At 45.4% G+C, this 15,248-nt stretch overlaps 1 protein-coding gene across 16 annotated transcripts in view; it reads right to left on the bottom strand.

Moving 5' to 3' along the window:
• ABLIM3 (actin binding LIM protein family member 3) overlaps window positions 1-3,087 on the bottom strand; it is a 140,488-nt gene extending 137,401 nt beyond the window's left edge. For 3 of the 16 annotated variants that reach the window (XM_083430812.1, XM_083430806.1, XM_083430801.1), the window contains exon 1: window positions 2,200-2,848. In XM_083430812.1, the coding sequence (XP_083286938.1) occupies window positions 2,200-2,212 (13 nt within the window). In that variant the 5' untranslated portion in view covers window positions 2,213-2,848. Of the gene's footprint in view, window positions 1-2,199; window positions 2,852-2,934 lie in introns of those variants that run through there. The other 13 variants (XM_083430807.1, XM_083430813.1, XM_083430802.1 and 10 more) reach the window with 8 other exon arrangements.
• Window positions 3,088-15,248: the final 12,161 nt, after the last annotated feature.

Below are 15,248 nucleotides of genomic sequence, written 5' to 3'. Positions count from 1 at the left end.
AGAGGAGGACAAAGGCACATAAATGTGGCGTGGCAGATTGACTCAGCCAATCTGAGCCAAGCCCATGTTGGCTCAGCCATTATAGAATTAGGAATGGACCCCAGAGACCTTAAGTTCAAACACAGGCACCCTACCCCAGCCACAAGTGAAAGGGCACACTGCTCTGTTTCCTTCTCCTAACTCATTTGCTGGTGGCAAATGTGTACTTTTCCCTTTAAGTAGCTGGTTGCGGACACAGCACACAAAATGGACAGGGGGCAGCGCTTAGTGGCCCAAGGATGGAGGCATGAAACGCTGGGCCCTGCAAACAGTAATTATCAGCATCCAAACTGATTATTAAGCTCTGGAGAAAGAAACTGCTACTGAGCAGCAGTTGTCGTGTACCTGTATCCTTTTCCCTTGAGAGGAACCCCTTCATCCTGTCCCCCTTTGATTCCATCTTCTCTGGAGAAAAGAGAACTCTGCTCCCCTCAAGGCCATTTATTTACCAGTTCTCTGAAGGTAACGGCGGAGGTAGGTGAGCACCCCATGCCTTTTGTTATTGTGCATCCACGAGGTTCTGATGCCTACTGTCTGCCTCTGCTAACCCAGCTTCCTCTTGCCCCAAAATCCACCGACCCAGCCCAAGTCCCAGGTGTGGCTTCCGCAGAGGGCACCCAGAAAGTTTTACTTGTCTATGACACATACACAGCCTACAAAACCTAGACCTGCCTGTTCTCAGGGCTGAACTGCGCTGTCAAGGAATGCTTTCTGTGCAATCCGTCTTGAAGAGACATCAGCACCACCTGCTTGCATTGAGAAACCCAGGATCAACAACAGACTCGCCAGTGAGCTGGCAAAAAGGGAGAGGAACCTTAAGGAGGGGTACATGGAACTCCTAGACACACAGGCAGATGCCTTGTACCAAGTCAAACCATTGCTCCTCCTGGCTTAGTATTGTCTGCACTGGCTGGCAGTGTCTCTCCAGGTCTTCTTCTCAGCCCTACTGGGAGATGCCAGGGTTGAACCCAGGACCCTGTGTATGCAGAGCAGATGCTTTCCCACTGAGCTAGGACCCTTCTCCAGATCCACTGGCTGCTGCCCTGTTTGATGAGAATCCCATTCGCTATGTGCACAAAGATGCTATTTGTCATTCAAAGTCAAATTCCAAGGAGACTACCACAAACTGAACTGCCCGCTATCACATAAGCTGCCTTATGCTTCCCTCAGCTCAGCATTATCTTCCTTGACAGGCAGTGGCGTCCCAAGCCAGAGGTCCTCATCTCCCCCAGCCTTGCTCCTCCAGATCCTGAGATGTTATCTTGGGACCTCCTGCGTGCAAAGTCTGTGTCTCTACCAATGAGCGCTGGGCTCTCCCCGAAGTGGCATGATGTGTAAGCTATAAAGGTAGCTTGGGCTAGCTTCCCTTTAATGGAAGGGGCAAAACCCTTGCCAACAAAGCAGATGTGTGTGTTGTTGGGGGGTGGGAGGACAACAGCAGCAGCACACAGAGTAATAAGGGAATGACAAAATGAGAGAGTGAGGCAGCAGCTTGAAATTGCCAATCGCTCTGCTGTGCCATAAAATGGGCACCTGTCTGTCTGTGCACTATTCTTGCACAGCCTATCCGGCTGTTTCCACTTATTTAAGAAATCCAGATGTGGTGCCTTGGTTGATGATAGCTCTCTTTATTTTATTTAAACGCACACTAGTGTCCAGTATAGAATAGTATGAGGAGAGGTCAAGGCTTGGTACACCCATCTTTATGCAAACACACACAGAGAGAGAGACACAACACGCACATTCCCCAATGCCTCTTTCTTTGAACTCTGCCCTGGGACACCCACTGATGGTATCCTGCTGACACCGGCGTCTACACACAGGGTGGCACAGGCTGAAGGCAAGAGTGAGTAGACTGCACACTGGAGTAGAACGAGGGGCTGCAGAGGGCTTTCCAACCACAGAGCACACAGAGACAATACCGTTGAAGCCCAGCTGTCAGAAAATACAGATGTGGAAGGGGCGAAAGGGGGCCAACGGACTCAGGTAGTCCCCATTTAAAAAGAAAGAAAGGGGCGGGGGGATAAGAGAGAACCAAAGGAAAAGAGACCTTAAGCCGATCAGCTGCCACGTTCCTCTTGCTGCCTGTGACATTCTGGTCCCAATGCAAAAAGAAGCCGCGGTTCCACCCCCAGCAAAGCAAAGGAGTCTGGTACTTACTGCTGGTGCTCATGATGATCCGGCCCCGTTCTTCTCATTCAACAAAGGGAGGGAAAACTGTCCTTTAAATTCTCTCCGGTGCCTTCCGCTGCCCCCTCCTCCTTTTCGTGGCAGCAAGTCTTTTTTATAGAAAGAGGAAAAAATCCTAAAGGAGAAAAAAAAAACCTTCCCTAGAGAAACATACGTATTATTTCCGTTTGATTCCCGTCCATCCGCAGGTGTCTCCTTGATCGCCCGGGCTATTCTCTCTCTCTGTCTCTCTCTCTCTGGGCTTCTGTCTTTGCGCTTAATCTTGGACGGGCAGATAATAAGGTCAGGGGTGGGGTTAAAAAAAGGGAGCGAGAGAGAGGATAAAAGCAGCAGCCTAAGAATCAGTCCGGACCAGGTGCCTTCCCGCCCTCGCTCTGCCCCCCAGCCGGTCTTCCCCCCACCGATCCACCCGGCGCAGCCCCTTCGTGTGGACGCGGCGTCTCCCGCGCCAGGCTCGCCTTCTGGCGCTGGGGCTGTCAGGCAGCGCGCAGCCCGATGCCAGCTCCAGCTCTTCCTACGGCTCCAGGGGGGTGTGGATCCGGGAAGGACGGGGAGCGGAGGGCGGGGGGGGGGGGGCGTCTAGATGCACGCAGCTTGCTTATCAAACGAGCGAGCGGAGCCTCTTCCTCAGCCTCCCCCCCCCCCGTTTCAGTAGCGCTGAATGAGCCTCGAATCTCCCCGCGAGGAGCCCCGCCCAGCGCTCACCTCGTTCCAGCCAAGTTTGTCAATAGGAGCCTCTTTCAGGTGCAGCGGGAGGAGTTTTCGCGAAGACAGCGCCGGCTGCAAATTGGGATGAAAGGCGAAAACGGGAGTGGGGGGAGAGAAGGAGGGAAGCGGCGTGGGGGGGGGGGGGATGGAATAGCACCATTGGGCTGGGTTTGTTTCACTGCCGGAGAAAACGGGATGCTGCCTTCTGCCACCTGCTGGTGGAAATGGGACTGCGCGGGTGACAGGCGATGAATCCAGTTTGCAAGCGGCGGGAGGAAGGGTGTGTGTGTGTGTGTGTGTGTGTGTGTGCAATTATTTGTTAATGTCCTGTGAAAAATAGCCATTGCGGTTTCTGCAAAGTCTTGAACATGGGGGTGTCTGTTTATTTATTGGTATGTTTTGGCTTGGGGGGGGATGTATAAGCAACCTAACAAATTTTAAAGGCACCTCTACGTGGTGTACACAAAACCGTGTGTCACAATTATCAATAATATGCAAATAAAGATCAGCAAATGTTGAAAACAAGCATGCATAACTGAAGTATGTGTTAGGATAGGCTTGTTGAAATAATGTTTTTCTTGGGTGTCTAAAAGCATAAGAAGAGAGTAGAGGGAGAACATAGCCAAACTATCTAGTAGCCATTGATACACTGATCCTCCATGGAATTGTTCTAATTTTCTTTTAAAGTCATCCAAGCTGGTGTCCATCTCTGCCTCCTGTGGCAGTGAGTTCCATAGGTTAACCATGCTCTGTGTGAATAAGCACTTTCTTTTATCTGTCCTGAGTCTTCCAACGTGCAGCTTCATTGGGTGGCCTCGGGTTCTAGTGTGATGAGAGAGACGGAGGGGAAAAAAGATTTCCTTATCTGCTTTCTCCACACCAAGAATAATTTTATGTATTTCTGTCATGCCTGCTTCCGCTTGCTATTTTTCTAAACTAAAAGGCAGCAGATGTTGTAATGCTTCCTCATAGGGGAGTCAATAAAACAGTATTCTGAGGGTACCCACCTAATGTTAATAGGCCCCTTGCTCCCAGTCTGTACAATGGGAACAACCATAGCCAGGGAACAATTCATAGCAAGGTTCAAAGGCTTGCTCTTGGATGTACTCAAGATTAAATTGTGATAATAGTGTATTTCAAGAGCAGTTGTTCTACTTGCTTTTTAAAAAAACAAACACACACCTTATAATCAACAGAAACCTACTAACAAAGAATAAACATGTGCTCTGACAACTCCCCACCCCCACGCCTAGATTAAGCCTGTGATGAGGCAAACAAGGTAGCAACTGCAGAGCATAATGAAGCCAAGATTAACAATGATATTCAGTGACCATATTTCACAGTGTTCTCTTCCCATCTGGGAAAAAAAATTCAAGGGAATGTGGGTGCTTTCTGTGTGGACTCAGTATAAGGCAACTTCTTATGTTCCTAAGCTCACTAAGACTTTCCCCAACAGAATTTGCACTTGTACTATTTCTCGTTTTTAACTTTTTGCACTTTGATAAGGGTTGCAAGATAGATTGTTGATGCATCTTGCTAGCAGGCTAGAAGAACAGCTTTCGAGAACCCCGGTAGGTTAACATAAGAACATTAGAAGTGTCTGCTGGATCAGCCCAGTGCCAGCATCTTGTTCTCACAGTAGCCAACCAGATGCCGATGGTCAGTCTGAAAGCAGGACCTGAGTGCAACAGTGCTTTTCCTGCACAATGAAAATTATCCCAGTGATCAGGAACGCTGCACAGTCTTGGGTTCTAATTGCCTAAGAGGCTGGAAAGGGGAGTTTAAACACTGTTTCAGAGGAGCCAGGACATGGAATGTTGTACAGGGCCTATACTACAGAGGCAAAAGAAGCTGATCTGAAAGCAAGAAGGTTGGAAAGCTGCATTGCCAATGGTCTAGAGCAGGCATAGGCAAACTCTGGCCCTCCAGATGTTTCGGACTACAATTCCCATCATCCCTGACCACTGGTCCTGTTAGCTAGGGATGATGGGAGTTGTAGTCCCAAACATCTGGAGGGCCGGAGTTTGCTTATGCCTGGTCTAAAAGCCTGTGTGTTACTCAAGTGTGCAGACCAGAGTGCAGCTGAGTTTTTCGCTCCATCCCCAACACAGGTGGCACTTCCAGATGACCAGTTAATTGAGCATTGTTCTTGAATTTATTTGTTTATTTGCAGGGCGCTTAGACGGCACTGGCTATGTAATGAACATTCATTCTGATCCCTTTGCCAACACAACCCATCATCCACACAAGCACAAACCTGTATCAATGGCAGTATACTGCTGAAATTATAGAACTTGATGGCAGGCTGGTAAATCTGCTGGGCAGGCAGGTCCTTTTCTTAGGTAAACTTCAGGTGGTGTGTTGCCATGGGAACTAAGTGATTAGATGATTGCTTCTTGATACAGGAATGGTTTTTGAGGAAAATTTGATTGGAGAAGCAGGTAGTAGACCACCTTCAATATGAGTAAGGGCAATATGATCTAGGTATCCAAAGTTGTAGTTTGAAACATCTTGAGAGAATCAGGTTGGGAAAGGCTGGCCTAGATGTGCCCTCAGTCAGATTCAGCAGGGCTGTTCTTAAGTTTTTATGGAAACAACAGCAGCACAATTTCCAGGAGGAGCTGAAGAAACAACAAAGAGTGTCACTTTAAAGACTAAGAAGATTTGTTATGGAAGAAGCTCTTGTGCATCAGAGTCCACTTCATCTTCACTGTCATCAGATAAGGACTCTGGTCCATGAAAAATTATGCCATAATAAATCTGATAAGTCTTTAAGGTGTCGCTCTTTGTTACTTTTACTGTTAGATGAATAGCACATGTAATTTAAGAGAATAATTCAGCATGAAGATAAAATATAAGAAGAAACATAGTGTTCTGCATCAAGGAATGACTAAGACAGCCTCCAACTGTTCACGGGGTAAGTGCTCTCCCGTTTACACTTTGCTGTTGAGTTATTATTGCAGACTGACCTAGAAGAAAGGTTTCGGGATGGGGCCGCTGCTTTGTAACTGCAAACAGTAGCTTCTTTGTTTCAATGAATGGCGAGGGAGGGCTCCATCTGATGTCGCATTTCTCTGCTTACAGTCTGAAAAATGTGCAAAGGGAATTGGGCAGATAATGGCCACAGAGGTCTCTTACCTAGGGTAGAAGATGAAATTTCCGCAAGTGCAGCTGTCAATTACATGACAACCTACACTTGCTGAAACTCCCCCTTTCGCACAACTGTGAAAGGTGTAGGGGCCCTGTCCTCTTTTTCACATGGTCACTCTACTCTTGACTCTGTCTTCTCACTGGTTTCTAGGACTCTTCTGCCAAAATCAGCCACTTCTCTCATTACTCAGACTGGGAGATGCTTGCCCTTAAACCCCAGCACTGGCTTCCTATCTGCTCCTATGTCCAGTACAGGAACCTGGGCCTTACTTTCCTTGGACACGACCTTTGCTTGTCTCTCTGCCTCCATATCCTGAGAGCCCAGTCTCTGCACCTTCACTCCACCAACCCTGATAGCAGCCACAAGGGCTTCTGTTTCCTCTTACAAAGCTTTGCCCATCCTGCTTTGAAGCATTTATGCTTTGAACTCTCCAATGGACACTTCTTGTCATGTCTTGGGCTTCCTTTAATCCCACCTCTTCTAGAAATCCTGTGGCTTAACCTGTTTGTCCTTGTTTCAACTAAGCCTATATGTGACGGCATCTGTGCATATTTCCCCCTCTATCTTCGTCTCCCTCTGTTATCTCACCCTCTGTCAAAAACCAGATTATAAACTCATGTTGTTTACCTCACTCCACAAAGCATCATGCACATCGATGTGTACTATTCACATACATGTAGGCAAGTAAACAAACCATGCACCTTTATACTGCAGGAGTGGGGAACCTGTGGTTCTCTAGATGTTGCTGGACTCCAATTCCCATCAGCCACAGCCAACATGCCCAATGGTCGAGGATGATGGGAGTCATAACCCAGGATCATCCAGAGGGCCAGAAGTTCCCCACCTACTATAAGAACATGGGCCTGAAAGATCTGGAGAAGGTCTTTGGAGCTTTGTCAGATGTTTGTTTCAGACTTAAGTATGACAATTTTTGCATTTAAAAAATGCATGCATTTGGCCATTTGCTGACTGCTTCATTATATGCGATTTCAAAACATTATCAGAAAATAGAGTGCCGAAGAGAAAAACAGTAAAAATCAATGGAATTTGCAAGCTCAAACTGACAGGTGTGACAATTGGTCTCTTCAGCAAAAATGGGCAGAATGTTCCATGCTTCATCCAGTATGGATCTAATCTTCCTATTGCAGCCTCCTTCACATAATTTGCTGGTGGTTGGACCCTGTTCTTGGGCAGCTGAGATTACTAAACTCATCCCTAGAAAACAGATCTTTTCCAGGCAGCCGAGTCTGAAATTATCATGAAACAATCGCTTATTTGTGAGCAGACTCTCAGTAAGGAGACACAGATTTTGTTGCTGCACACATACTTTGTGCATAAAATTAAGCCAGACAGCCAGTAACAACTGTGTTCTTTTGGAACTAGTATAAGCAATGCATGAGCTCAGTTTAGAGAGAAACTGTCATGGCTTTCCATAGCTAGTTATAAGCAAGCTGCATTGCACAGTCCATAAAATATGTTATTAGAGCAGCATTGTTTTCAAGAGAACATAGTTTTCATATTTGTAACAGGAAGAACTGGGAATTCTAGGCAGCTTGTCAGCAAAGTAAACAATGGAAAGAAGTCTTAATGAGAGAGATGCTAATAAAGCAACACTAATATTTTGTCACAAGCAATCTGTTTGACCAAAGGGAGTAATACCCCACTGAGAGGAAGTCTGGAAACCCAAGAGTCAAAAAGCTTCAAGGGACTCATAGCCGGATCCTGTGCATGCTTACTCAGAAGTAAATATCACTCTGTTCAATGCAGACCCTCCAAGTGTCCCTGTTTTCCAGGGACAGTCCTGGATTAACAGAAGCTGTCCTGGTTTCTGATTTGATCCTGAAATGCCCCACATTTCCTTAGGATGTCCCTATTTTCTTCAGAGAAATATTGGAGGGTATCCTAGGACATCCCTATTTTCATCGGATAAATATTGGAGGGTATGGAGTTATCCAATCCCCGGGCTATCTGAAGCCAGCCCTGTACCTGTATAGGGAAGAGGTTTAAAATGTTTTATTGTGTTTTTATATATGTTGGAAGCTGCCCAGAGTGGCTGGGACAACCGAGTCAAATGGGTGGGGTGTAAATAGTAACATTATTTTTATGGAATAGGACGTCCCTATTTCCTTTGGAGAAATGTTGGAGGGTATGTCAGTGGGATTGCCCAGGTAAGTTTACGCAGAATTTGAGACAGTAGGAATGAGGGAAAATTTAAATTCAATTCGTATTTAAAGGCAAACCGACCTGATTTGCACTTTCAGAAACAATATGAGAACCAAATCTCTGCTGGGCTTCGAAATGCCTTTGAGGATACCATGGCCCAGTTTGCTGTGACATTTCCTGAGATGGAGGAATGGGTATAGGGCTATGTTTGGATACAATTGGATGGCATTTCGAATCAAGATGGCAGACTGAACCCGCCAAGACTACACTGATTTGGACATCTCTGAAGATATTGCAACTGCCACACCCACTGGCGGAGGAACGGGGGGGGGGGCAGGGGAGCGCACCGCCCCCAGCACCATCAGGGAGGGAGGTACCATCACAGCTGCCCTGCAAATGCACCACATGTACCCCCACCGTGCTGGGTGCCATGCCCCAGCAGGCAGTGCGCCATACCCCCGGGACGCACAGCACATCACAGTGGGCAACGTGCCACCCCCCCAGAATATGCGCCGCCACCCCCAAGGATGCATCCCAGCCACACCCCCGCCTGCCCTCTGCCCCCCCCCAGTGCCAGAGCATGCAGCTTCGCCACTGGCCACACCCCACTGGAGGAAGGGGGCCTGGCGCTCTCCAAAGCAGATGCTACAGAGAAGCAGGCTGTGTCAGTGCATCATGAGTGGGAATCCAAGGCTGGCAGTGTTTCCTACTTCTCCAGATGTATGCTTTACTTTGGGGGTTTTAAATGCTGACAACATTAGGGGTAGATTCCCCCCAATACTCCGGGTGTGTGGGAGAAGAAGAGGAAAACTCCCATTGTGCAAGCAGGTCTTGTTCCATGCATGCAGCTGCTTCTTTGACTCCTGCCCTAGGGTTGGTTCCCACAATGGTTTGGAGCTGCAGCTGGGTTAAATCCTGGCCAGACCTGGATCAGATGGAGGGGTTGTGTACAGCCTTAGAAAACACACACACACACATATATATTTCATTAAATTTCCAAATGCCAGTATGTTTTGCCTTCTAACAATTCCTGGGTAACATAGGGTGCTTTCTGCCAGTCTAATATATACTGTGGAAAGTGGATTGTCTGTTTTTCTGTCCATCTGTTCTCTAAGCAATTGGTCACCTTTCATGGCCAAACTTGGTACTCTGGTTCTGAAGATGGAAGAGCTTGTTTTCATCTACATTTGGAAACTGCCGGATGTCAATTTGAAAAAAAAATAGCAGACCAAACTGTTCCAAGCTGAATAGATTTGGATGCTTCTGAAGATATTGTTGCTTAATTTGGCAGAATGGTTCTTGCCCATTGTTGGAGGAGTTGGAGGAGTGAGTTTTGGACTATGCACCTTTGGAAGTGAAATAAACTGTTATGGGCACCACACAAAAAAAGCTGGTGAAGCTCAGCTACACACATCCAAAACAACAAAGAACAGAGAAAAACAGGCACCCTACTCCACAACTCCCCCTCCACACACCCAGGCAAAAATTTGGAGGAGCAGGTGGCTTTGCCAAGTGACAAAGGATGTGTCTGGGGGTATTGTGGTGCCTATATGTGCCACATTGATGACCTCACGTACACCCAAACTATTCTCCTCTTAAGCTCTGAAAATCCTTGTGAAACCACCATATGTCTTTCATCTGTCCAGGAGACTTTTGGCTGTTTACCCTGCTATTTTGCAGAGTCTTTGTTAAGAAAACACAGACATGTAGTCACAGCACAGTTTTGGCAAACATTTAATTTTTCTCTATTATTACTGGAGTGACTTTATCACAAGCTCTGTTAGTCTCCTTATGTTCCTCTCGTTGTTTTCCAGAGAAACTAAAAATCAAAGTCATTCCTGCTCGATTTGGGTTTTATTTTGTTCCTGAATGTTAGGACTTGTTTCTTCACCCATATTCCATATTAATGACAGTCTACTGCAGAGTTTTGCAGGGGTTACCAAGACAATGTGCAGTGTTTTTGTCCACATTCAGTCTGTGCTATGTCATAAATCATTTTATGTTTACATTTGTATCCCACCTTTCCACCCATAAATTCAGAGAGGAGTTCTAACCTTCCTACAAATCTGGCCAGATAGGACTCAGCTATACAGCTGCAAATAAAACATTTTAAGTGTGTTTTAAGTGCAATATGCAATGTGACACTTGATAGTGATGGTGAGCCTTATGGAAAATTCAATGCATTTTTAAAAAACGCTTTAAAAATGCATTTTCCAAACGTTTTTGTATGTGTGTACATTCCACCTAAGTGCAGTCTTTTTCAAGTTGCTGCCCTCCAAAGATTTTAGACTACAACTCCCATCAGCCCCAACTATTATCCATGCTATCTGGGGCTGATGGGTACTGGAGTCTAACAATATCTCAAGGGCCCCAGGTCAAGGAGGCATGGCAGGGGCCATGCTTGCCCTTTAACCATGTAGTATAGAGGACTTGTGTGATTTCATCTTGATTGCTTCTAGTCTTTGACAACACACACCTCTGGAAATGGTTAATCTTTTGTAATATTTTGCCCTCTCTTTGTCTCAGAACAAGCAGTGTAGATGTGGCAGGGCACCATCCAACTACCCAGTTTTAGACATTTATTTTGAAATGGACTAGACTTTTCTTTTCCCCTAACTACTTTGTTAAATAAATGTAGCTAGGTCTTTAAAATCAGTATTGAGAAAGATATGCATTCCTCCTGGATGAGTGTAAGTTTAGCCTTGTCTAAAGAATCTGTGAAGCCTAGATGTTTAGGGGAGGTTTGTTTTCGTTTTTGTCCTCTGGTAATGGCTATCCTATCCTGTTCTCAAGTTAAGAGTGCAATACAAATGTTGCTTCATGTTTTCTATGCCAGCCTGAAGCTGGCACATTGATCAGGCTCAGATTGGCTGACCCGCACCCCTGGTCCACCTCTGGAACATCTCACTTCATGTCTTCCCACTTGCTGCTACTGATGGGCATCTCACCAATGGCACTTCCACCCACAATTTGTGGCATACTGGAAGAATGATGCTTGTCTCAGTTGGTGGGAGCCAGAGGGAGGCCATCTTAGCCCAAAATGCTGGGCTAGGCAGAGGGACACCTCCACCCAATCCAAACCCCCTCCCCAACCCAGTGTAAGGGGAGGGGGTTTCGGATTGCTCTGTCAGACTTCAGATGTCCCCAGAGGCCTGACTTTCTAAATACTTTGTGGATCTGAGGTATCGGCATTAACACTGGTAAACCATAATTTCACTTTTTGTCCACTCAAAATGTACCAGATATGCCAGGAAAAGATGAGAAGTTTGAGCAGCATAGTCTGTGTTAATAAATAGACTAGGAGCATCCTCACAGCAAGTGGTATAACTTGCTCACCGTGACTGACTCATTCTGGCGTTCGGAGTTTTCTGTCTCTCTTGATAGCTGTGCATCAGTCTAAGAACGAACATGTGCTCTTTTCTCTATTAGAAATCTCAAACTCTTAACATCTTAAACATTAATGGTGTTCTATGGGCAGTCCCTGTTCTGTAATGTACTGAAGTCAGAGTGTGTCTTACGTGGGTCTGTCCCCCATTATTCTTCTCAGTACGCAAACGCTATGATTTTTATGATCTCTGAGGATGCTGCGGTACAGAGAGCCATATGTGCTGGAGGTGTTTTCAGGAACCAAACAAATGCTTGGCACAAGTATCTGCTGCCCTCTGTTGACTAAAAGGAAGGATAGGATCTAGAAAGATGTCATTTGCCTCATTTTTATTCTTGCAGTTATTCAGCAAAGATGTTTTCTTATTATGCCAGGGTAATGAGTTTTTAAAAATGACAAAGTGAAGCTTTTCATGGAACATTAGTGAAATAATATGGAAGATGTTTGAATTATTAACAAGAGAGAGTTTGTATTATTCAGAATTGTGTATGTTCTCTTAGTGGCAAATTACTATTTAATATAGTTATACCCACCCTTTCTCCCAAGCTCAGGCTAGCAAAGGATCTTTTATCACCAGTTGTTGATTTTTATAGTTATTAATAGTTAGAATCATATAACTTTACAGTTGGAAAGGACCCTGAGGGTCATCTAGTTCAATCCCCTGTAATGTACAAATCTCTAGATCATACATGACAGATGGACATCCAACCTCTGCTTAAAAACATCCATGCAAGATGAGTCCACCACCTCTCATTGGAGTCCATTCCACTGTCAAACAGCTCTCACTGATGTTTAGTCAGAATCTCTTTTCTTGTAACTTGAATCCATTGGTTCGGGTCCTAGCAGGAGAAAACGAGCCTGCTTCACCCTCCTTGTGATAGTCCTTTATATATTTGAAGATGACTACATTGCTCTGGTTCGCCAGAAGCGGTTTAGTCATGCTGGCCACATGACCTGGAAGCTGTACGTTTGCTCCCTCAGCCAATAAAGCGAGATGAGCGCCACAACCCCAGAGTCGGTCACGACTGGACCTAACGGTCAGGGGTCCCTTTACCTTTACATTTTACAGTGGTACCTTGGGTTACAGACGCTTCAGGTTACAGACTCTGCTAACCCAGAAGTAGTACCTCAGGTTAAGAACTTTGCTTCAGGATGAGAACAGAAATCGTTTGGCGGTGGTGCAGCAGTAGCAGCAGGAGGCCCCATTAGCTAAAGTGGTGCTTCAGGTTAAGAACAGTTCCAGGTTAAGAACGGACCTCCTGAACGAATTAAGTTCTTAACCAGAGGTACCACTGTATCATATCTCCTCTCACTCTCCTCTAATCAAATCTCCAGCTAGTCAAGGAACTTAAGACAATGTGCAGTCAGTCATCAGGGTTAAACTTTGTTGATTATAAAAGCAACAGTGTCAGCTAACAGGTAGAGGCACTAGTCCAATAGATGGTGCTGTTTCAATGCGTAGCTGTGCTTCTGAGTCTTATCATAAGAACATAAGACAAGCCTGCTTCCTCCTCCTCCTCCTCCTCCTCCTCCTCTTCCTCTTCTTTGGCGATCACTCGTAGCCGAGTAAGACTGTCTTCCATAAACACGGTTTTAACAATGAGTCCATACGTAAGTGACTATGGAGGCCAGTTCTGGATCCACACATCCATCCACAGTGGGGGCATAAGTTTCTGGATCAGGCCAAAGGCCCGTGTCCTCCAGTATCTAGAGGCCCATCAGAGTCCCACAAGCAGAACCTGAGCACAACTGTCTCCCCATCTGCAGTTCCCAGCAACCAGTACTCATACTGCCTCTAACACAGAACGACTCTTACGCTATTGTTTCAAACTGCAGATACTTAACAGAGTTTGCTCCTCTAAGTGTCACAACAGGGTTTTTCCATTTTTCATTTTTAAGAGAATCCCTGTGCGCTGGAACCTTAAGAGACACAGTGGCATGCAGCCACTTTCAAGGATTAATGCAGAGCAAAACTTGACGTGATATGAGAAATCCACAAGCAGCATCTCCGTCTTTTTAAAAGCAAAACCTGAGGAAGGGATTCAGATAAGGACCAAGAATGGTGTTTAACCTTTACCCCCAGCTCTGTTTAACTAAACAAAATCCCATCCCACCTCCAAGCTATTTGTAGAACTTGCTAATTTTAATAAAAAATGATTTGAAGCATCTTTGTCCCTAACCACTGTGTTGATCTTAGGCCAAATGGTGTCCCGTGTGAGGAGTTGCTTCAGCATTTCCCTTTGCTTGTTCTACTTTAAAATACTTTTTAAAAAAACACATTGCAACCTCTTTCACAATGGTGGCATATGATTTTGGATGTAATTGTTCCCTGTCACAAAAAATAATAATGATACATTTACATGCAAACATGCCTATGACCACTTGTAAATTCGCTGTTTGTGGAATGGGCACTGAGGTTGTAAATATTCCTGTAAAATACACACACACAAATGCTGGTGCAATGTTAGCCGTGCAAGTCAGTGTCAGCTTTACAGTGGAAGACAAGCTCTTTCTACTGTTTCAGCTGCTGATGGGATAGCTGAGTAGGTAGTCTGGACAGGAGCCAGTGGGTTGCCATATGTCCTCTTTTTCTAGGACGCATCCTCTTTTTCATGGGTAGAGTCGTCACAGCCAGGGTGGGATTTAGGTTTGATGAGGCCCTAAGCTACTGAAGGTAATGGGGCCCTTTATATGTCCAGCTGTCCTTTGTCAACAACAAATTGTTGCTGTTTTTTGTGTTGAATATATTCTATATGGTAATTTATGGACCTAATAGGTATCAAAAGCCATTTGCATGTAACAAAATATGCATTTTATCAAATAAATTGTTGAACTGAAATACAATTAAGAAGTATATTAATAGTGAAATACAATTAAGAAGAAGTATATTAATAGTGAAATAATTAGGTATTATATATAGAAATGAGCAAACCTGTGATATTTTAGGGAGCAGGCTAGCAGGTGGGGCCCATTACCTACATCATAAGAGCCTACACAACACAAAACACTGTTGCTGTATGTAGGTTTTATTTTATTCATTTTTTTATCTTATATTTTGAAAATGTACATCCAGTTTTTTTCCTTTAATTTTTTGGGGGGCCCCCAAGAGAGTGGGGCCCTAAGCTATAGCTTGTTTAGCTTATACATAAATCCGGCACTGGTCACAGCGATCCATAGTTAAAGTAGAAGTTGGCAAATGTCAAAATATGGCAACCCTACCCCAAGCTTAGCAGCCCACACACCTGCCCCTAAATCCAGCTCCTGTCAGTCCACCACATAGTGATGCTTTGAAAATGGGAGCTTGAAGGAAGGTGCTTTGCTTCAAACTGTGTTGGTGGCTTGAAAGCAGATCGTTGAAGCAGACTGGCTTCTGTGCTTGGATATGACAGAGCCAGGAGCAGAGCCTGGTGTTGCCTTAGAACTGAAGCCTTTGCTCCTCCTGGCTGAAGCTGTATGATTCCTTTTCAAGCTGGACATTTCAAGACAAAAGCACCCCCCACCTGAGCAATTCTGTACTGTCCATCTCTAGTGATCTCTGCTCAAAAGGAAACTGATGTTCTCACTGCTGCTGTGAACTTCCCGACACTCAGGAAAGAGGAAGCAAAACTCTCT

This window comes from Podarcis tiliguerta (genome assembly GCF_965153285.1).
Source record: "Podarcis tiliguerta genome assembly, chromosome: 2".
In the NCBI taxonomy this organism is placed as follows: domain Eukaryota; kingdom Metazoa; phylum Chordata; class Lepidosauria; order Squamata; family Lacertidae; genus Podarcis; species Podarcis tiliguerta.
The sequence above is the reverse complement of the archived record's forward strand: the minus strand, read 5'-3'. Positions and strand labels throughout refer to the sequence as shown.